The following is a 22,635-nucleotide window of genomic DNA, read 5'->3' as shown; positions in this document are numbered from 1 at the left end:
AAAACAACCTCTCTGACCTTCAGCAAGTTGCTTCCTTCCTTGGCTCTGCATTCCTTGTCAGACAAACGGCCAAGGAAGCCATCTGTCCCCCTTCCTGCCTTCCAGGTTGTTGTGAGGAAACTCTCTGTCTATTAAAGCATCTGGGTTTGCAGGCTATGGTATGTGACAAGGGTCTGCACCTGGACCATGTCTAAAAGTGATCAAGAAGTCATTCATTTTAGTCCCTGAGTCCCATAAAACCAAAGCAGGGCAGATAGTCCAGTCTCGTGAAACAAAGCAGTCATGAAATTTGATGTCATCACACTGCAGCACTGTTTAATGGAGTGGCCATCACAGCACTACCCTTGCTTGTTCTGAGGAGTCCCACAGTACCATGGCCTCAGATCCCCCGACATCCTGGTTGAAGACATGGCTGCTAGGTCTGGGTCTGAAACCATCTTGTTGCTTCTCTAGGCTCTTCGAAGCCTCCCTTCTTCATCTGGAGGTCACATGTTCCCAGGACTCCTAAGTGGCAGGCATTGAACGTTCAGAGCCCAGCTCCTAAGAGCTGGAACCCCCAAGAGGCCAAGAGCAGGGTCTTCCAGGAGAGCAGAGAAAAGGCCCCTTGGAGAGTGAGTCTGCCTGCCCGCCTGCTGGAGAGAGAAGAAAAGACAGTGAATGGTCAGCAGGGCCAGTGGGGAGTCAAACAGCCAAGGGAGGGACCTGAGGGTGACTCACTTGGCACAGACTCACAGCTCGGCCTCTTCTTCTCTGCAAAAGACACCACAGTGAGGCCTCCAGGTAGACAGACCCTCACACTGTAAACTTCCTTCCCATCAGGCCCTGGCAAGTCCACTCCTCATCACAATTCACCTTTCCCTTTTCCCAAATACATGTCTGACTTCCCTTCCTCCTCCTTCTGCAAGAAATCTTCCCCGTTTGCCTTTCCATCCCTGCCCCACCCTGGCTCAGTCACTTTGTCCTGCCTCAGCTCTGGGGAATAGCACATGTGGGTCCCATCAACCCACTACGCCCATGGCCTCCTGAGATCTGAAGAAGTGCTCCTGCCACTTTCCTCTGCTTATTGCCCTCCTTAACCAGGTTCTTTTGGTCTATTAGACTGTGTACCAGAAGGAAAACTTTGAGAACATTTAGAGAATCATCTGAAAATATCACATGTGCAGAAAACACTTATCTGACTATCTCTGAGCTGGCAGAACCTGAGTCACAGAGAAAAATATCTCCAACTAGCTTCTGGCCCTCAACGTCCTCATGAATGACGTGGGTCTCTTGAAGGCCCTGGGGACTGAAATCAACTGGGGACCTCCTGGCAGTCCTGCTTCCCTCATGCATGGCTCACCACCCAGATAGGCGCAGTTAAAGTGGCTGCACATCTGATCACTGCTGGAGAGAGTCACCAGGCTTCTGTTTCCATCCTTACAGAAACCCGTCACCACGAAGACTTCATGCGGGGGGATCAGCACCTCATGCTCTTTAGGAAAGACAGACAGGGCCTGGATGGGGGCCCCAAAGCAAGTCCTTAGAGAGAAGAAAGTGGCATTACCAAATCCACGGGCCACTGTCTCATCCAGGGAACTGGAGGTAAACTGGCCCAAGCGGATAGAGTCCCCCACACTCTTGGGTTCAAAGTGAATGGTGCCCACGCCACGGAACACCACCTGCCCAGGTTTCCTGCTGCAGCCCCCACCTCCCCGCAGCAGCTGCAGGGCCCGGGTCAGGTAGAAATGCAGGGCCTTGAAAGGGAAGTGGTTCATGTAGGACTCCCAGGAGCCACCGCCAGTCCGCACAGCCTGGTTCAGCTCCCGGTACAAAGTGTTGGATGAGTTGGTGTAGACCATGATGGCGATTCCGTGCTGGCTTCTGAAGCCAGGAGGCAGAATGAGCCCTGGACGTTTTTGCTCCCAGGCCTTCTGGGCTGTCTTCCAGGACTCTCGCAGCAGGGGATGGTTGGCCATCTCCTTCTCTAACAGAAGCACTGCTTTCTCCTCCATCTCCTCCGAGCAGCCCACATAGGCATCATCGAATGTATCTGGAGCCAGGCTCAGGTTCTGGATGGAAATATTCTGCAGTAATGGAGAAAGGGAAGAGAGGAGCCACACAGGAAAACATAAAAGTTCAGGGTACTGGAAAGAGGTCCTGGTGGAAGATCAGTTTAGAAGCACAGACTCTCAGTCTGGGACTTCCCTGGCAGTCTAGTGCTTAAAACTCTGAGCTCTCTATGCAAGAGGCAAAGGTTCAGTCCTTGGTCAGGGAACTAAGATTGGCTGCACTGTGGGACCAAAAAATACTCCCACCCCCCAAATGTCCCCAAATCTCATTTCTATGCCCAAAATAGTGTGAAATTTGGCAAAAGCTCCAAAATTTAAATAACAGGCACTGCTGCTGCTGCTGCTAAGTCGCTTCAGTTGTGTCCGACTCTGTGCGACCCCATAGACGGCAGCCCACCAGGCTCTCTCATCCCTGGGATTCTCCAGGCAAGAACACTGAAGTGGGTTGCCATTTCCTTCTCCAATGCATGAAAGTGAAAAGTGAAAGTGAAGTCACTCAGTCGTGTCTGACCCTCAGCAACCCCACAGACTGCAATCTGCTGGAGTCGGTCAAATATGGTTAATTCCTGAATTCACCACTTACTGCTTGTGGGATCTTGGTCAAGTCTCAACTTTTCTGGGCTCAGGTTCTCCCCCTATACACTGAGGATACCTCCAACCTCATAGGGTTATTGTCAGGACTGCTTATAGATCCTCACTGTGTACTAACTAAGAGGAGTCATCTATCATTAGAGAGGTTCCTGCACGTGGTGGGACGTGAGGCTGGATGACCTCCAAGCACCTTTCTGGCTCTGAGACTCACTGTGCAGATAACATACAAATATGCACTCAATCTCCAATGACCTGACCCCATGCCCAGCCTGACTCTTTCCCTCTCCCACACAGGCATGTAGACACCACACCAGGGCCCTGTCAGCTCTGAGACTCAGTCCTCTCCTGCTCTAGAAGCTTGCATCCTCCACCCTTTGGTGGGAGTGGAGAGGAGGTCAAGCCCTGGTCTGGGAGGGGCTGCAGGAGGGTGGTACACAGGTAACCCTAAGGAGCGTGTGCAGGCTGGGCCCGGGAGATCTGAAGTGAGAGGAGAAAGCTGGAGGCTGTCCCGAGGGAGGAGGGTATGAAGGCAGGAGGGTCACAGGAGAACCAGTGGGTGGAGGTGGGGTTCTGGGTGATGGAATGGGAACTTGGGGCTCCCTGCAGTGATCCTGAGAGGAAGCAGGTTCAGAGGATGACATCCTAGAGAAGCATCTCTGGGAGGGATCTTTGAGGAGTCAGGCCCTCGGTCCCCCCAAAGCGTTCCTTACGTGGCAGCAGATAGTTCCCCCCTGTTACCTGCCAGGGGACCGACGGGCGGACACCGCTGCCGAGGGTGTGGAGGCTGAGGCAGCTGAGGGCGATCAGCAGAGCTGCCAACATTATTCCTCAGAGACACTTGGAGAGTGAGATCCAGCTGAGGGTGGGACCAGCGATGGTCCAGGCTTGGCTTCGATGGGCTGGGGGACAGAGATTTGGCCCGGCAGGGCCTGCGCGGGGCCAAGGGCGGGTCTAAGTGAGTGGGCGGGGTTTGGGTTTTAGCATCCGCCGCCTTCACCCCAGCACCTCAGTCTTTGCTCCCGTCCTCCCGGCCGCCCTGCCGGAGTGCTCAGCAACTTTTGCCCCGGAGGTGATATAGGCGGATGGGTAATTTGGCTCCGCTTGGAAAGAGGAGATGGGAGCCAAGGACCCACCTGGAGGTGGCGAAGACCCAGAGCGGGGAAAAAGCACTTAAGTTTCTGGGCAGTCGGGGCTGAAGTCTATGCGGGCGCTACGATGTCCTCTGTCCCCGGAGTCCCGCAGATCAACAAAGTCCGCGGCTATGTATAGTACCGGTGGCGGTAACCCGACACCTCTCTTCCACAAGACACCAGGGTTGGGGGAGAGGGACTGAGGGCTGTAACTCCCCTTCCCAGTGTCTGCGCGGTCTTTCTCGAGGACCTTCTTTGTCTTCTAGCAAGACCAGAGCCAGAGACGGGGAATTTTGAGACGTGGTCTCTTCTTCTGGAGGGTCCTCACCGCTATGGCCGGGCCTCCAGACCAGTAGGTGGAGGGGACCAAAAGGGTTCCGCCCGCTGAGAGGTCACCACTTGTGCACTCGTTGATTTGCATACAATTTGCATATGGCCAACTGTTGGGTGATGTGTACTCCAGCATCTGAGCGCTCTCCACCCCTCTCCTTTCTTTTTACACCCCTTCCCTTCGGTAAGCCTTGCCCAGATGACATCCTCAGGGGCCAGTCCCGCCCCTCCACAGACCCTCTGTCCCCTGACCTCTCAGACTCAGGTGACCCCATGTTTATAAACACTAACCTTTCCCCTCATTTCCCTGGCTTGCCTATAAATACCCAACTTTGTGTTTTCGATGTCCCCTGGGAGGTAATGGGCAAAGGGACCAGTGAGGAATCAGTCAGCAGCTCTGGAAAGAGCTTTCTGGCAGCATGAACCTCTGGGGGTGGCAGGGTTCCTCCCCCAGAGTGCCCAGAGGACCTAGGAGTCCAGAAACCAGGATTAAAGAGATGTGCCTGCTACCTACTGTGTCTGATAAGTGTAAAAGGTTAGATTTATCCCAGGGCCTACACCTGGTCTGGCTGATTAATTCAGTCCAATCTTTGTTCCCTCATCTACTCAGGTTGCCAGCCAAATAAAGAATTTCCTTCGCCTAGAATACTGCTTCCTCCAGAAATCCTTTCTGAAGACCAAAAAGGAAGACAAACTGTGTCCAAGGTTGAGGGAGGGAGGTGAAAAGAAGGGCATCCCAAGGAGTTCGCTGTTGGCCTAGGGGTTATGATTTAGGCATTCACGGTGGTGGCCCTGGTTCAATCCCTGGTTAGGGAACTGAGATCCCACAAACCAGAACATAAACGAAAAAGAAGAGAGAAAGTCCAAAAACCAGACTGCTTGTCAGCAAACACAGCAAATCAAGACAAGTGCTTTCAGCCCCTTCCAATGAGACGGGCTCCCTAAGCTCTCCAAGATTAGCAATCAGGAGTCACTCTGCTGTTTTACATTATTGTGAAAAACAGCATCTCACCTACATATCCTGATGCCTCTCCCCCTAGAGGGTCCTGAGCACTGACAGTTGCTGGAACTGAAGATACTATACCGTCTGGGACAACTAGGCATGAAGGGACACTCCCTGTGACAAGATCTGCTGGTATCAGTATTTTGTCCTCTCTCTATCCTCTGGTTTTGGGAATTGCTTCTCCCATTGCAAGACTTAGCTTCAAGAAAGGCTTCAAGAGATGGAGTCAAATCTAGTAATTGAGCAGTGGTCTGTAGTGAAGCAGACAGTCCTCCAAGATCACATGGCTAATTAATGCTGGAGTTGGGACCTAGACTCTCTACTCTGGGAATCTCTTCTTGCTCCTCAGGTGAGTCTCCATGCTCACTTGAACGGATCAATAAGGAGATACTCCCTGAGGCCAGGGATTTTGAATGCAGGACCAAACCCAGTGGGGAAGCAGTTGTTCCAGCCTGGATCCTTGATTTCTCTCTGGATTCAGGGATTCCCTTTTTCATGAGAAGAGCTCTGGCCCAAGTACCCTGGGAAGAGGTTAGTGTTCTGAGCCTAGAGGAGACATCCAGAAATAGATGGGGAGTTCAATTCAGTCACTCAGTCGTGTCTAACTCTTTGTGACTGCATGGACTGCAGCATGCCAGCTCTCTGTCCATTACCAACTCCCAGAACTTTCTCAAACTCATGTCCATCAAGTCGGTGATGCAATCTCATCCTCTGTCGTCCCCTTCTCCTCCTACCTTCAATCTTTCCCAGCATCAGGGTCTTTTCCAATGAGTTAGTTGTTTGAATCAGGTAGCCAAAGTATTGGAACTTTAGCTTCAGCATCAGTCCTTCCAATGAATATTCAGGATTGATTACCTTTAGGATTGACTGGTTTGATCTCTTTGCAGTTCAAGGGACTCTCAAGAGTCTTCTCCAATACCACAGTTCAAAAGCATAAATTCTTCAGCACTCAGCTTTCCTTATGGTCCATCTCTCACATCCATACATGACTACTGGAAAAACCATAGCTTTGACTACATGGACCTTTGTCAGTAAAGTAATGTCTCTGCTTTTTAATATGCTGTCTAGGTTGGTCATAGCTTTTCCTCTAAGAAGCAAGAGTTTTTAAATTTCATAGCTGCAGTTACTATCTGCAGTGATTCTGGAGCCCAAGAAAATAAAGTCTGTCACTGTTTCCATTGTTTCCCCACCTATTTGCCATGAAGTGATGGGATAGGATGCCATGATCTTAGTTTTTTGAATGTTGAGTTTTAAGGCAGCTTTTTCACTCTCCTCTTTCACTTTCATCAAGAGGCTCTTTAGTTCCTCTTCACTTTCTGCCATAAGAGTGGTGTCATCTGCGTATCTGAGGTTACTATATAGATGGGGAAGTGTCACATTTTTGAGCAGCTGTGTGGGAGAGGCACAAGGGGTGTGGGATTTGATGGTATAAAAGAGAAACCCACCCTCCTCTCCTGGTGGTTGTCATTAGAGACGAGCTTTCCTGCCCCAGAGAAAGTCGAGGTAAGGGACACACAAACCTCCTCCTGGGCACTGGGCATGGGAAACAGTTTCTGAAATGGAAAGTTTGGGGTGTTAATGGTAGAGTCATAGCAATCATTAGGAAAAGTTTCAGGAAACCTTTTATCTGCCTTATCAGGACACTATAACAAAATACCACAGACTGGGTAAATTATCAACAACAAGCACTTCTTTTTAACAGTTCTGGAGGCTGAAAGTTTGAGACCTAAGTGCTAGCCTGGTCACATGAGGGCCTTTTCCTGGTTCATAGCCAGCAACTCCCCACTGGGTCCTCACAGGTTTTGGAAGCTGCTGGGGAGCCCTGTGGGGTCTCTTTTATAAGAATAGCAATCCCAATCATGAGGGTTTATGAACTAATAATCTCCCAGAGGCCCCGCCTTCTAATACCATGATACCAGGCATTAGAGTTCCCGCATATGAATGTTGGGGAGACTACTTCACATTATACGGAGAGGTTTGGGATACTAAGGAAGGTTTCAGGCCATTGGGAAATTTGGGGATTTCTGGGGTAGTATTTGGAGCCACATCCCCAGTATGAAATGTTCATCACAGGCCTGGATGAGGGGAAACTGAAAAGAGGAGTGTCCTGAGCAGGATGAAGGAAGGACAGAAGGGCAGTGGCTGGGAGATGAAATCAGGGGTATCCCAGAGAGTTCTCTGGTGGCCTAGTGGTTAGGGTTTTGTGCTTTTAATGCCAAGTTCAGTACAGTTCAGTTCAGTCACACAATTATGTCCAACTCTTTGCGACTCCATGAACCACAGTGCGGCAGGCCTCCCTGTCCATCACTAACTCCCAGAGTCCACCCAAACCCATGTCCATTGAGTCGGTGATGCCATCCAACCATCTCATCCTCTGTCGTCCCCTTCTCCTCCTGCCCTCAATCTTTCCCAGTGTCAGAGTCTTTTCCAATGAGTCAGCTCTTCGCATCAGGTGGCCAAAGTATTGGAGTTTCAGCTTCAATATCAGTCCTACCAATGAACACCCAGGACTGATCTCCTTTAGGATGGACTGATTGGATCTCCTTGCAGGGACTCTCAAGAGTCTTCTCCAACACCACAGTTCAAAAGCATCAATTCTTCGGGGCTCAGCTTTCTTTATGATCCAACTCTCACATCCATACATAACCACTGGAAAAACCATAGCCTTGACTAGATGGACCTTTGTTGACAAAGTAATGTCTCTGCTTTTGAATATGCTCTCTAGGTTGGTCATAACTTTTCTTCCAAGGAGTAAACGTCTTTTAATTGCAATCACCATCTGCAGTGATTTGGGAGCCCAGAAAAATAAAGTCAGCCAACGCCCAGCTTTAATCCCTCTGGGGAACTAAATGCCATATACAATAGAGCATGGCCGAGAAAAAAAAAAGAAGAAAAATAGTTGCATTCTAAAAAATTCAAATTGCTAGTCAGGCAAACACAGCAAACACAGCAAACACAGTCTCTTCCAGTGAGACTGGCCTCCCAAAGCACTCCAAGAGTAGAAATCAGAAGTCACTCTGCTGTTCTCCATTATTGTGAAAAACAGCATCTCACCTACATATGCTGATGCCTCTCTCCCTAGAGGGTCCTGAACACTGACAGTTGCTGGAACAGAAGATACTTACTGTCTGGACAGCTAGGCCTGCAGGGGCACAACACAGGACCAGATCCACTGGTCTCATGGTTTGGGGTGTTAATGGTAGAGTCATAGAAATCGCTGGAAAAGTTTCAGGGAGCTTTTCATCTTAATCTGTTCAGGGTGCTATAGCAAAATACCACACATTAGATAACTTATCAGCAACAGACATTTACTTCCAACAGTTCAGGAGGCTTAAGTCTCAGATCTGTGTCACATCTAGTCACATGAGGGCACTTTCCCTGGCTCATAGCCAACACCTTCCCATTTGGGTTCTCACAAGTGGAAGCTGCTAGGGAGCTCTGTGGGATTTCTTTTATAAGAACAGCAATCCCAGTCATGAGGGCTCATGAACTAATGGTTTCCCAAAGGCCTCACCTGCTGATACCATCACATCAGGCATTGGAGTTCCAGCATACGAATTTCAGGGAGACACATTAAGACTATTGCATATTTGATGGAGAACTTTGGGATATTTAGGGAGGTTTGAGGCGATTGGGAAGTTTGGGGATTTCTAGGGAGGGATTTGGAGCCACACCCCCAATAGGGAATGTTCATCACTGGCCTGGATGAGGGGAAACCGACAAGAGAGGTGCCCTGAGAAGGATGAAGGAAGGACAGAAGGGCAGCAGCTGGGAGAGGAAAAGGGGTTGCCAGTGCCTCCACTTCCTGAACTCCCAGGCCCTCCCTGCCACTCTGGCCCCCACACCATTGCCCCCAAACTGGTCACTAAGCCATCAATCCACCTACTCTGCAGGGGTTTCCATTATTAGTGACACCCAGAAAGCCTCTCAGACTTTCAGCAAACATGCCAAGAGATCTCATGTGTGCCTGGCCTTGGGCTGAGCCCTGGGGACACAGAGTGGGTCATATCCAGTCTTTCCCTCAAGGAACTCACAGGCCAGGAGGGGAGACAGACTCAGAAGGCAGCACAGTATGATTAGCACAGTGACAGAGGAAAGTGCAGGGTGATTCAGGAGGCCAGAGGAGTCGGAGGGCTTCCTGGAGGAGGTGGCCCCTGAGCTAGTCCTGGAAGAGTGGGTAGCAGGAGAAGGGCAGCCCCAGCACGTGGAGGAAAGCAGCAGTGCTTCATCTGGGACTTTGTGCTGTGCCACCTATGTGAAGCAGGTGTGGCAGGGCATGAGGCTGAAGAGGTCTCAGAGGGCCAGGCCACAGAGGGCTTCAAATGCCAGCTCCAGGATTGGACTCTGTCCTGAGGGTAGGAGGGAAGTTTTGCTTTGTTCTATTGCCTTCTTTTTTCTTTCTTGATGTGTTCTCATCCTTTCCTGCATAATTTTCATGTCTGTATATTGAGATATTTCTCCCAGTCTGGTTTGGCACAGAGGGTTCTGAAGCAGGTGAGGAACATGGCCTGCTGTGCATTAGAATCATTTTTCTACATGCTCCAGGGGAGCAGGTGAGGACCTGACAAGCTGTGCTTCAGACTCATTGTTCTCCCTCTCCAGGGGAGGGTAGAGTTGCAGGGGTGACTGTGACGGCAGGGAGACCAGGGAGGAGGCAGGGGCTGACTGGAGCCCTGGTGGTGATGGGGAAAGGGAAGGACCATTGAGATGGACCCATACTGTGCACAATTAGTTGGCAACTAATTTACTGTTTGATAAACGACTGAATGAATGAAAACCCAAGTAACCATCTAGGGTGCCTGGATGAATAACAGGATAGTAGATTACATGAGACTTTTCTGATGGCAAGTTCAGAGGAAGCCCCTGAGCTGGATGAAGTCCAAAGAGAAATTCATCACAAGGATCCCAGGGCATTTATCGGTACCCAAAGACCAGAAGTGAAGAGTCTCTAGAAGCCCAAGGAAGTGTCTCACTCTGCCTGTGCCTTGGTGTCAAGCAGCTCTCTTTAACTCTCAGCCCTTCCTGCCCCTTTCCCTGGAACTTCTTCTGTCGCTGACTTCAGTACACCTATGACTCTCAAATATCTCTTGCTGTCCATTCTGCTCCATATCAGACATCCACCCCTGGAGAGTCCACATGTGCCAAACGTCCCCCCCCCCCAACCTGATCCTTTACTCAATATTTTTTTATTGAACACCTACTAAGTGTTGGGATGAGCAAAGTGAGCTTACAATTCCACTCTGCTTTCCTATGTATTTTCAACTTAGAGTATGGGAACCTTGTTTTCCTTGAGTGTTTCCTAGAGTGCTTGCCTTCATTTCCCCCATCTCATCGCCTAAACTGTACATAAAGCATCTGCCTGCAATGCAGGAGACCTGGGTTCGATCCCTGGGTTGGGAAGATCCCCTGGAGAAGGAAATAGAAATCCACTCCAGTATTCTTGCGTGGAGAATCCCATGGAGAGAGGAGCCTGGTGGGCTACAGTCCACGGGGTAGCAAAGAGTTGGACACGACTGAGCAACTTCACACAAACTGTACAGACATAACATCCAGTCAGTTCTACCTAGTAACAGTGGGTGCACTCTCAGTGCCCATACCTTAGTCTGACCACATGATTCAATGTCCTCAGTCTGACTTCACTGTTCCCTACACTGAAATCTTTTATTGCTGTGTTTCTGCAGGGCAGAGATGCAGACAGAAACAAGGCAATGCAGAGGCAGTGAGAGATACAGTTGGCTTCGAGTTTTCACTACATGACCATTTTGCTGTGGGCCACAAAATCTCAGGGAGATGTAAGCATTTATTCTCATGCTCCTGGGTCTTCAGGTTGACTTTAAGTGGGCTAAAGTGAGCTTGGATGGGAAGCTCAGCTTCAGGCTGCCAGTCTGCCTCAGCTGGGCACCTCCTTGTTGTAGGCTAAGCCCAGGTCTGCTCTCTGGGGTCCAGGCTGGAAGAACAGTTCTGGGCTGCCGGGGTCCAGTCCCCGCAGGATCCAGGGGAACCTGAAGGAAAAACAGCATCGGCGATTGATTTAGAGAGAGATAAGGAAAGAATGTTGAAGATAAGAAAATAGAGGAGAGAAAAAGGCTGATATTCCTTGGTTTACATAGAGGACCAATAAAACTCTGAGACAAGAAGTTTGCCCTGTTCACTGAGGTCACAGGTGCCCTCTCGGTCTCCTGAGGGAGTGAAGACTCAGAACGTCTTCCCGTTCAGGTCTTAGAAACCAGGGCAGATAAGTGAATGCAGGGAGCCTCTATGCTCCAAGGGATCAGCCTGAAAAAGAGGGAGAGGGAGAGAGAGAATGATTGACATGGGGAGACCAAGCTATTTCAGTGAGCTAGGCCCATTGTTTTTATTTTCAAAAGGGTCTTTTATACCTTTACTTGTACATAGAGGGAAACGAAAGATACAAAGTCATACAGACTCAGCCCAAACGTTACATCTGTTTTGTCTTTATCAAGACCAGGATTTTTTCTGCAAACCTTTCCCATAGACAATGTTGTGTACATTATCTTCTGGCCTTGGAGGCTTGTGAACATTTTATGACCCTCATTTGATAACGGCTGCTCAACCAGAAAACTTGTTTTCCCTTGAAATGTTTTTTCTTTATATTTCTAATCTATGTCAGCCTCAGAAAGTATTAAACAAGTTACATTTCTCACGGAGCAAAGGTGCAGTAAGTTACAACAAAGAAAGAACCAATTAGCTCAAAAGTCTGATGTGGTTAATTTCAAGGCTACACTTGTTTTTCTTACATTCCAATTATGTTAACTAATGTACTCCCAGGTGCACAGTGGATAAGAGATATGGGAACTTAGCAACAAGCATTGGCCCAATAATGAAATCCTACACCAGCACTACTCTAATAACTTTTAACTCTTTAAAAGGCTATATGTTTTAGGCTTTTTGTGCCTCTCACAGTTGGGAGGCTGTAAATAATCATATGCATAGCTGCAAGAGTCTGGATATACCTGCCAAGCAAGCTAGAATGTTAACAGAGGGGGTTTGATTTGAAATATTTCTCTCATGTCCAAGAATCTTATTAGCTATAGCCCTAAATTGATTTTCTCTAGAGAAAGGTGGTCAGGGATAGCCTCCTATTAATATCAGAGGAGTTGGTGAAAGTCATGAAATAGTAAAACAGACAGATTCTGGTTTTGGGGTAGATGCTCAAGAAAGCCTAGGGAGCCCGTTGAGTCCTGAAGCCTTACTTAACAGTTCTCTTCCACATGAACTTGTCATGGGTGGGATCTCCAGTGGTGGCTCCCGGCACTGGACTATGTTGTGGTAGTCTCTGACCCAAAAAGGAGACTTTCTCTGTTGGTTTGAGTTCCCCCAGACAGAACTAGAGGCAGGACTTGGGTGTAGCGAGTCTGTAAGTTGATCTCAGGAAGTACAAATGAAGGAGTGGCAAAGTAAGACAGAGAAGAGAATGAAAAATGAAAGCCCCCAGTGAACCCATGGACAGGATTTTCCACAAGAGGAGGATCTATTTTAGAAGTTCAGGCTTTTTGGTGGATTGCAAAAGACCACAAGAGTTCAAGTAGTTTTTTGCTGCTATGTACTCTACCCATTAGCATTCTCTCCTGGAATTAAGGAGGTTTATGTCATGCTTTACACCTCACTGAGATGCCATTTTCAATTCTGCCTACTCCGTGCCTCTCCTGGGCAGCTCATCACTTAAACCCACTCGTGGTGCAAATGTGTTTCCATCAGGCTCTTTGGGTTCTTGTAGCATGCATCACATGCTACTTCAGATTCCTCAGTCTAACTCCATCTCCACCTTAAGAGCTTAAACAGCAGAGATACGAGTTTTGTTGTTGTTTGTGTTCATAGTTTTATCCTCAGCTCCTTGCACATTACAGGATGCTCAAGAATTTTTAGGGGCTTCCCTGTTTGGCTCAGTGGTAAAGAATCCACCTGCCAATGCAGGAGATGCAGGTTTGATCCCTGATCTGAGAAGATCCCCGACCCCGATCCAGTGGGATCCCACCATACATGTGATCGTGTGTGGTGCACAGGGAGCAACTACTGAAGCTCTAGGCCCTAGAGCCCTTGCTCTGCAACAAGAAAAGTCATGGCAGTGAGAAGCCTGAGCACCACAGTGAGAGAATAGCCCCTGCTCACCACAACAAGAGGAAAGACTGTGTAGCACTGAAGACCCAGCACCACCAAACATAAATTGATTAATTAATTAAATTATTATTTTTTTTAAGAATTTTCTGTTAAATGATTGAGTAACCAGGTTTTGAGGGAGGGAAGATAAGGAGTTCAGTTTGGGACACGTTGAATTTGCCAGAAGCTGCTGTTAACTCCATTGCCGAGAGATGCTCACATCTCAATTTAAACTGTGATTTGGCAGTGACAGGATCTTCAATTGGGAGACTCATAAAATTATAGCCACAGAACATCCCAGTGGCCTAGAATCACTGAACTTTCAAAGTTTAGACCCCACCAAGAGCCAGAGGTATGGTTTTTCCAGTAGTCATGTATGGATATGAGAGCTGGACCATAAGGAAAGCTGAGCACCAAAGAATTGATGCTTTTGAACTGTGGTGTTGGAGAAGACTCTTGAGAGTAACTTGGACTGCAAGAAGAACCAATCAGTCCATCCTAAAGGAAATCATCTTGAGTATTCATTGGAAGGACTGATGCTGAAGCTGAAACTCCAATAGTTGGCCACCTGATGTAAAGAACTGACTCGTTGGAAAAGACCCTGATGCTGGGAAAGATTGAGGGCAGGAGGAGAAGGGGATGACAGAGGATGAGATGGTTGGATGGCATCACTGATTCAATGGACATGAGTTTGAGTGAGCTCCAGGAGTTGGTGATGGGCAGGGAAGCCTGGTGTGCTGCAGTCCATGGGGTCTCAAAGAGTCAGACACAACTGAGCGACTGAACTGAACTGAACTGAACTGAAGAGCCAGAGGAGATGAGGGAGCAGGGATGCTTAAACTCCGAAATTTGTGTAAAATTGATGTGAAGGCACATAGATCCATTTTTGGAGGAGAAGTCTCAGCTTTCATCAGATTTTCAAAGATAAAAAAACACTAACTAACTGTTATTATGGTTTTTATAAAAGAAGAAAAACAGAAATACCTGAGAATCTGCTGGTGTGTGCCTAGAAAATCTCTACAAGGATGACAGGAAATTGGAACACTGCTACCTCTGGGAAGTGGGGTTGAAGAATCAGTGAGAGAAGGGCATTTCACTGCTTGCCTTGTGGATTATAAATTTTGAACAATGTAAACGTATTACCTTTCTGAAAATTAAGTTAAAACTTTATAATATTACAATTAAAGTTATGGCATGAGTGGCAGTAGAGAGGTTAGGACTCTGGCCTTTCATGGCCAAGGACCTGGGTTTGATCCAGTTCAGGGGCCTAAGATCCCACAATATGCGTGGTGCAGCCAAAACTAATAATAAAGTTATGATTGATCCTGTTAATGAGCAGAGCTTTAAATAAAAAAAAACTAGGTAGTATTTGTGCCCATCAATGAAATGGAAGCTAAAAGAGATTAATAATGCAAGAGCTGGCAAGGACATGGAGAAACAGGCACTTTTGTGCATTGTTGGTGGAAAGGTGAAGAGGGACCTTGCGGATGGCAACTTGGCAGTGGCTACCAAAAGGAACATTATTCAGGGCTTTCCTGGTGGCTCAGTGGAAAAGAATCTGCCTGCTAAATCAGGAGACATGGGTTTGATCCCTGATCCAGGAAGATCCCACATGCCATGGAGCAGCTAAGTCTGTGTGCCACAACTGTTGAGCCTGTGCTGTAGACTCAGGAACTGCAAGCACTGCAGCTGCGCACCCTAGAGCTGGTGCCCTGCAACAAGAGAAGCCGCCGCAGTGGGAAGCCCGAGCACTGGAACAGAGTAGCCCCTTCTCTCAGCAGCTGGAGAAAAGCCCACACAGAGGTGAAGAAGATCCAGCAGAGTCAAAAATAAATAAACAAAATCTAAAAAAATTTGTGTGATCAGTATTCAGTTCCTTGAAATATCATCTTTTTATATCTTTCCTATAAAATTATTCAGACAAGTAGAAAAGGATTTATACACATGGATGTTCACTGGGATCAAATATGTAACATCAAAAATTAGGATGAAAACCCTGTGTCCATCAATAAGGAAAGAGTTAAGTAAATTATGGATTAACTCTACTATGAAATTCCATGCTGCCCCTATAATAAACAAAACAGATATGCATGCACGGCATGGAAGGAAGACCATGGTACATTTTTTCCTGGGAAAATGTAGTAGAACATGCATGAGTAAGCATCTTTCCTTTCTTTTCGAAAAAAGTGACAGTAAAACACCCAAACCTACAGATTATTACAAATCAATTAATTTCAATGAAAAAGAAATAAATTACAATGTTTTTTAAAAAAGCCGATTAAAAAAACACCCCCAAAGAAAGATCCTGCCTGCCACAACTAAGACCTGGTGTAGCCAAATGAATGGATGAATTAATTAATAAAGCATGTTTTAACAAAGTAAAAAAGATAAAAAGAAAACAAAATTAGGCAGTATGTAGAAACTGTGTGCATCTATATTTAATATTATATTACTGGTAGTGCATCTAAAAAGGTCTTAAATGGTACCATTAGCACAAGAGCAGCAGGCAGGGGTAAGATTGAGTAGAGGGACATGGAGGAAGAGGAAGTAAAGGGAGACTTGGGCTCCGTGATTCATTCATACACAATAAGCACTCATTTCTTGAAAATAAAATGAAATGAAAGCACCAAATTGGAAACTGTGTGTTCCACTCTTGACCCAAGCCAGGGGCACCTTCTTGGAGCCACTTCAGGCCCTCAGCATGCCCACCACCAGGGTGTAGGGAGCTTCCATGGGGAAGTACTACCCTCTGGACTCACCCCTATCCAGCCCCTCTACCCTCACAACCTGAGGGTTCCTAACTGGAATCATCTTAGGGTCCAGTTCCCTGGTGGCTCAGATGGTAAAGAGTCTGCCTGCACTGTAGGAGACCTGGGTTCAATCCCTGGGTGGGGAAGATCCCCTGGAGAAGGAAATGGGAACCCACTTCCAGTATTCTTGCTTGGAAAATCCCATGGATGGAGGAGCCTGGCAGACTACAGTCCATGGGGTCAAAAAAAGTTAGACACAACTGAGTGACTTAACTTTCAGTTGGCAGCAGGCATGCAGGGAGAGTGGAGGACCTTCTGGATCCGTTAGAAATTTCCACCACTATGACTCATGACCCCCTGTCTGGTCCATAAGACATTCTTTCTTGGTATCTCTGAACCACATCACCCTGCTGATTCATCCACCCTGACACAGCCTGCTCACCAGGCCCACAACCCAGTGCCAGTCCCTCACTTCCTCCAGTTCTCCTGCCTCAGGATCCCCGGGCATACCCTCCCCTGGGGTTGTGTTGAAGGTGGAAATGGACCAGAGCAGACTCACCTTCGGAGAGACCTCCCCCTCACTACTCCCACCCTCTAGACATGGGCAACAGACTAACAGAGTTGAACAAGATGGTGTCTTGACTGCAAAGTGAGGTGCAGCGGGCCCTGGTGGGGGGAGGGCACAGGAAGCAAGAATCAGAGGGGGCTGGGGACCTGCCCCAGGGGAACCCAGGAGGGGACCCGATGCAGGGGGAGGGTCCCTTCTCCTGTTGCTGACTAGAGCAGCCTAGATAGCTGAGGGCGGGGGTCACTTCGTTGAGCCCCTGCTGCTTTCCTTGCTTCAATAAAGCCTCTGCTCTGCAGCTCAGATGTCTCCAGAGGGTGTGAGAATCTCTGCCTCATAATGTTTTGAGATTGCCAAGGCCGAAAGGAACCCTGGTGGGAGCAGGACACAGAGAAACGGCTTGCTCTGGGGACCTGATATCTTGGGCTTAGGATCCTACTTTGAGCTCCTTCAGACTTTTGATGGAACTGAAACTGGGGGGCAGGGGTCCTGGTTTCAACACAACCTCTCTGACCTTCACAAGCTGCCTACTTCCTTGACTCTGCATTCCTTACTTGACAAACAGCCAAAGAAGCCATCTGTCCCCCTTCCTGCCTTCCAGGCTGTTGTGAGGAAACTCTCTGTCTATTAAAGCATCTGGGGTTGCAGGTTATGGTGTGTGACAGGAGTCTGCACTTGGGCCATGTCTAAAAGTGATCAAGAAGTCATTCATGTTAGTCCCTCAGTCCCTGAGTCCCATAAGAACAGAGTAGAGCCTAGGGTCTAGTCTCACGAAACAAAGCAGTCATGAAATTTGATGTCATCACACTGCAGCTCTGTTTAATGGATTGGCCATCACAGCACTACCCTTGCTTGTTCCCGGGGTCCCCACCACAGAGCGGGGCTCCCTCCACCCTACCATGGGCTCAAATCCCCCAATATCCTGGTTGGAGACATGGCTGCTAGGTCTGGGTCTGAAACCACCTTCTTGCTTCTCCAGGCTCTTTGAAGCCTCCCTTCTTCATCTGGAGGTCACATGTTGCCAGGACTCCTAAGTAGCAGGCACTGAATTTTCAGAGCCCAACTCCTAAGAGCTGGAACCCCCAAGAGGCCAAGAGCAGGGTCTTCCAGGAGAGCAGAGAGAAGGCCCTCTTGGAGAGTGAGTCTCCCTGCCCTCCAACTGGAGAGAGAAGAAAAGGCAGTGAATGGTCAGCAGGGCCATGGGGGAGTCAAAGCAGCCTAGGGAAGGGCAGATGGGTGACTCACTTAGCAAACTCTCACAGCTCGGCCTCTTCTTCTCTGCAACAGACAGCAAAGTGAGGCCTCCAGGTAGACAGACCCTCACGCCCCAAACTTCCCTTCCCTCCAGGCCATGGCCAGGCCCCTCCCCATCTCAATCTAGCTTTCCTTCTCCCAAATACACTTCTGACATCCCTTCCTCCTCCTTCTTCCAGGGAATCATCCCCATCCATCCCAGCTCCCAACCCAGCCCCAGGGGCTCTGTCCTGCCACCCAGGGGATAGTGCACATGTGGCCCGTCAGCCCCACTACACCCAGAGCCTCCTGAGAGTTGAGGCCTCGTCTTATTGCCCTCCTTAACCAGGTTCTTTTGGTCTATTAGATAGACTTATAACAGAAGGAAACTTTCATGGATATTTAGAGAATCATCCGGGAATATTCACACATTCAGAAAACACCTATAGTGCCTTCTCTGAGATGGCAGAACCTGAGTCACAGAGAAAAATAACTCCAGCTACCCTCTGACCCTCAATGTCCTCATTAATCACATGGGTCCCTTGAAGGCCCTGGGGACTGAAACAACCAGGGGCCTCTGGCAGTCGTGCTCCCCTTGTGCATGACTCACCACCCAGATAGGCGCAGTTAAAGTGGCTGCAGATGTGATCACTGCTGGAGAGAGTCACCCTGTTCTGGTCTTTATTCTGATTGAATTGAACGACCAAAAAGATTTCTTGAGGGGGAATCAGCACCTGATGCTCCTTAGGAAAGACAGAAAAGTCTTGGATCAGGGCCCCAAAGCAAGTCCTCATAATAAAAAAGGTGGTAGTATCAAACTTATGGGCCACAGCGTCATCCAGGGAACTGGAGGCAAACTGGCCTAAGCGGACAGGGTCCCACAGCCTCCTGGGTTCAAGATCAGCCCTCACACCGCGGAACACCACCAGCCCTGGTTTCCTGCTGCAGCCCCCACTGCCCCTCAGCAGCTGCAGGGCCCGGGTCAGGTAGAAATGCAGGGCCTTGAAGGAAAAGTATTTCATGTAGGACTCCCTGGAGCGACCGCCTGTCCGCACAGCCTCGTTCAGCTCCTGGTACAAAGCGTTGGATGAGTTTGTGTAGAGCACAATGGCAATTCCATGCTCTCTTTTGAAGCCTGGAGGCAAGCTGAGCTCTGAACTTTTTTGCTCCCAGTACTTCCCAGCATTCTCCCAGGCAACCCGCAGCCTGGTATGGCGGGCCATCTCCTCCTTTAGCAGACGGACTGCCACCGCCTCCATCTTCTCTGAGCAGCCCACATAGGCATCGTCAAAGGTGTCTGGAGCCAGGTCCATGTACTGAGAGGTACCCTGGGCCTATGAAGAAAGGAAGAAAGGACCAAGAGAGGAAAGCATGCAAATTCAGGATACTGGACAGAGGTCCTGTGGGCAGATCAGTTCAGAAACACAGAATCTCATTTTTATGCTCAAATATCTAGAGTGTGAACTTTGGCAAAAGCTTAAAAAATTAAGTGACAGGTACTAGAGTTAGACAGATATGGGATGAATCCTGAATTCACCACCTGCTTCCTGTGAGATCTTGGGCAAGTCTCAACTTTTCTGGGCTCAGGTTCTCCCCCTATACACTGAGGATACCTCCAACCTCATAGGGTTATTGTCAGGACTGCTTATAGATCCTCACTGTGTACTAACTAAGAGGAGTCATCTATCATTAGAGAGGTTCCTGCATGTGATGGGACGTGGGGCTGGATGACCTCCAAGCACCTTTCTGGCTCTGAGACTCACTGTGCAGATGACATACAAATATGCACTCAGTCTCCAATGACCTGACCCCATGCCCAGCCTCAGACTCCTTCCCTCTCCCACACAGGCGTGTAGACACCACACCAGGGCCCTGTCAGCGCTGAGACTCAGTCCTCTCCTGCTCTAGAAGCCTGCATCCTCCAACCTGGGTTGGGAGTGGGGAGGAGGTCAAGCCCTGGTCTGGGAGGGGCTGTAGGAGGGTGGTACACAGGTAACCCTAAGGAGAGTGTGCAGGCTGGGCCCCGGGTGGGAGATGGGAAGTGAGAGGGGGAAGTTGGAGGCTGTCCCGAGGGAGGAGGGTATGAAGGCAGGAGGGTCACAGGAGGACCTGTGGGTGGAGGTGGGGTTCTGGGAGATGGAGTGGGAACTTGGGGCTCCCTGCAGTGATCCTGAGAGGAAGAGGGTTCGGAGGATGGCATCCTAGAGAAGCATCCCTGGGAGGGAGCTTTGAGGAGTCAGGCCCTGGGTCCACCCCAGCTGTTTCCTTTGTGCAACAGATGTTTCTCCCCTGTTACCTGACCGGGGAAGTAAAGGCCGACACTGGTGAGGATGTAGAGGCTGAGGCGGCCAAGGACGATCAACAGAGCTGCCAGCATTGTTCTTGAGGGATTCTTGGAGAGTGAGATCCAGCTGAAGGTGGGACCAGTGATGGTGGTGTCTCAGCTTTGCTGAAAAGGGAACAGAGACTTGGAGCCTTTCTTCTCTGTTATGAGGGCTTCCTGGTCCAGGACTTGGCCAGACAGGGCATAGGCAGGGCTAAGGCGGGGCTAAGTGTGTGGGTGCAGCTTGAATTATAGTATCTCCCACCTCTTCCCCAGCACAACCCCAGTTTCTGCTCCCCGCCTCTTGATTCCTTGGAGATATCTGGGGTGCTTGGAGCCATCTGTCCAGTAATGATAAAGTGGATGGGTAATTTGGCTCCACTTGGAGTAGGGAGGGATCAGGGGTCGAGGACGCACCTAGAGATGACCTGTTAGAAGGAAGAGCCAATTCTAACTCCACAATGGAACTGTTTCTTTCACTTGCTTTCCATTGCTTTAGTTATTGTAATCATACATAAGGTTCTGCCTCAGAGAACACTGCCTCTCTGTCTGACTATTAAAGTACCTCTGTTCAGCTCCCTGAAAGATAAACTGACCCTCCCACCAGTGAATGGCTTCAAAAAAAGAAGAGATTAACACATCCCTTCCACAGGCTGGGCATTCTCATGTTTTGCAAGGTTAACAGCCATTTTAATACCAGATCACCTGACCTGCCTCTTGAGAAACCTGTATGCAGGTCAGAAAGCAACAGTTAGAATGGGACATGGAACAACAGACTGGTTCCAAATAGGAGAAGGAGTACGTCAAGGCTGTATATTGTCACTCTGCTTATTTAACTTATATACAGAGTACCTCATGAAAAACACTGGGCTGGAGGAAGCACAAGCTGGAATCAAGATTGCTGGGAGAAATATCAATAACCTCAGATATGCAGATGACACCACCCTTATGGCAGAAAGTGGAGAGGAACTAAAAAGCCTCTTGATGAAAGTGAAAGAGGAGAGTGAAAAAGTTGGGTTAAAGCTCAACATTCAGAAAACTAAGATCATGGCATCCAGTCCCATCACTTCATGGCAAAGAGGGGGAAAAATGGGAACATTGGCTGGCTTTATGTTTTTGGGCTTCAAAATCACTGCAGATGGTTACTGCAGCCATGAAATTAAAAGACGCTTGCTCCATGGAAGGAAAGTTATGACCAACCTAGATAGCATATTAAAAAGCAGAGACTTTTGCCAACAAAGGTCCGTCTAGTCAAGGCTATGGTTTCTCCAGTAGTCATGTATGGATGTGAGGGCTGGACTGTGAAGAAAGCTGAGCCCTGAAGAATTGATGCTTTTGAACTGTGGTGTTGGAGAAGACTCTTGAGAGTCCCTTGGAGTGCAAGGCGATCCAACCAGTCCATCCTAAAGGAGATCAGTCTGGGTGTTCATTAGAAGGACTGATGTTGAAGCTAAAACTGCAATACTTTGGCCACCTGATGGGAAGCTCTGACTCATTTGAAAAGACCATGATGCTGGGAAAGATTGAGGGCAGGAGGAGAAGGGGATGACAGAGGATGAGATGATTGGATGGCATCACCAACTCGATGGACATGGGCTTGGGTGAACTCCAGGAGCTGGTGATGGACAGGGAGGCCTGGCGTGCTGCGGTTCATGGGGTCACAAAGAGTCGGACACCCCTGAACGACTGAACTGAACTTACTTTACTTCCTCACTGCCTCTCTGTCTCTATTCTATCTTTTTACTTGATTCTTCACTTACTACCTCTGCTCTATAAAAGAACCTGGCATATAGACTTCAATAAGATACTTAGTTTGAGACTCTAATCTAAAATCTTTTTGGTCCACCAGTTTTCCAAACAAAGTTGTATTCCTTTCCTCATCACTTTGTTCTTGGATTTGTCGACCTGTTGGGCCTCGAGCAGAGCAAGCTTGGACTTGGTAACAGGCCGAGAGCAGCAAGGAGCACTGAAGTTTCCGGGCTGTAGGAACTGAGTCTGTGCAGGCGCTGTGCTGTCCCCTGTCCCCAGAGTCTGATGGATCAACAAAGTCTGCGGCTAACTATAGCCAGGGCAATGGTGGTAGGACACCTTCCTTCCCCACAATGACACCAGGGGATCGGGGCTGAGAGCTGTAACTCCCCTTCCCAAGGACTGCCTTATCTTTCTCCAGGACTTTCTTTGTCTCCTAGCAAAACCAGGGCTAGAGGAGGGTAACTGTGAGATGTGGTCTCTTCCCCGGGTGGGCCCTCACCACACCAGTAGACCTAGGGGACCAAGAGGGTTCCGCCCGCTGAGAAGGTCACCACTTGTGCACTCGCTGATGTGCACACTATTTGCATATGGCCAACTGTTGGGTGATGTGTACTCCAGCAGCTGAGCAGCCCCCATTCCCCTCCATTCTCTTTAAACCCCTTCTCTTCAGTGCTGTGCTATGCTTAGTCTCTCAGTCGTGTCCGACCCTTTCCAACCCTTGGACTGTAGCCCGCCAGGCTCCTCTGTCCATGGGGATTCTCCAGGCAAGAATACTGGAGTGGGTTGCCATGC

The 22,635-nt window shown here is 48.8% G+C and overlaps 2 protein-coding genes across 5 annotated transcripts; both read right to left on the bottom strand.

The window, feature by feature from the left end:
• Positions 1-288: 288 nt before the first annotated feature.
• LOC138420062 (ecto-ADP-ribosyltransferase 5-like) lies at positions 289-4,098 on the bottom strand. 3 transcript variants are annotated; one of them, XM_069553163.1, is made up of 5 exons: positions 3,773-3,879; positions 3,378-3,568; positions 1,340-2,063; positions 718-750; positions 289-632 (listed from the first exon to the last, which is right to left on the bottom strand). In XM_069553163.1, exons 2-5 carry the CDS (start codon positions 3,459-3,461, stop codon positions 541-543), a joined length of 933 nt encoding a protein of 310 aa, XP_069409264.1. In that variant the 5' UTR covers positions 3,462-3,568; positions 3,773-3,879; the 3' UTR covers positions 289-540. The 3 variants fall into 3 exon arrangements, with proteins under 3 accessions (XP_069409264.1, XP_069409266.1, XP_069409265.1); XM_069553165.1 differs by having other exon boundaries at positions 289-629; positions 3,773-3,877; XM_069553164.1 differs by having other exon boundaries at positions 289-629; positions 3,378-4,098.
• Positions 4,099-17,327: 13,229 nt separating this feature from the next.
• Positions 17,328-20,354, bottom strand: LOC138420586 (ecto-ADP-ribosyltransferase 5-like). 2 transcript variants are annotated; one of them, XM_069553897.1, is made up of 4 exons: positions 20,065-20,354; positions 18,379-19,102; positions 17,781-17,813; positions 17,328-17,694 (listed from the first exon to the last, which is right to left on the bottom strand). In XM_069553897.1, exons 1-4 carry the CDS (start codon positions 20,143-20,145, stop codon positions 17,588-17,590), a joined length of 945 nt encoding a protein of 314 aa, XP_069409998.1. In that variant the 5' UTR covers positions 20,146-20,354; the 3' UTR covers positions 17,328-17,587. The 2 variants fall into 2 exon arrangements, with proteins under 2 accessions (XP_069409998.1, XP_069409999.1); XM_069553898.1 differs by lacking the exon at positions 17,781-17,813 and having other exon boundaries at positions 20,065-20,338.
• Positions 20,355-22,635: the final 2,281 nt, after the last annotated feature.

This window comes from Ovis canadensis, chromosome 15, assembly GCF_042477335.2.
Source record: "Ovis canadensis isolate MfBH-ARS-UI-01 breed Bighorn chromosome 15, ARS-UI_OviCan_v2, whole genome shotgun sequence".
Classification (NCBI taxonomy): Eukaryota; Metazoa; Chordata; class Mammalia; order Artiodactyla; family Bovidae; genus Ovis; species Ovis canadensis.
The sequence above is the reverse complement of the archived record's forward strand: the minus strand, read 5'-3'. Positions and strand labels throughout refer to the sequence as shown.

Excerpts from the sequence above, each read along its gene's own strand:
- LOC138420062 (XM_069553163.1), bottom strand. The coding sequence starts at position 3,461 with ATGTTGGCAGCTCTGCTGATCGCCCTCAGCTGCCTCAGCCTCCACACC. Across the intron at positions 751-1,339 it reads TAACTGCGCCTATCTGGGTG|AGAAGAAGAGGCCGAGCTGT; the intron begins GTGAGCCATGCA and ends TGTCTTTTGCAG. Across the intron at positions 633-717 it reads GAGCTGTGAGTCTGTGCCAA|CAGGCGGGCAGGCAGACTCA; the intron begins GTGAGTCACCCT and ends TTCTCTCTCCAG.
- LOC138420586 (XM_069553897.1), bottom strand. The coding sequence starts at position 20,145 with ATGCTGGCAGCTCTGTTGATCGTCCTTGGCCGCCTCAGCCTCTACATC. Across the intron at positions 19,103-20,064 it reads GCCTTTACTTCCCCGGTCAG|GCCCAGGGTACCTCTCAGTA; the intron begins GTAACAGGGGAG and ends CTTTCTTCATAG. Across the intron at positions 17,695-17,780 it reads GAGCTGTGAGAGTTTGCTAA|TTGGAGGGCAGGGAGACTCA; the intron begins GTGAGTCACCCA and ends TTCTCTCTCCAG.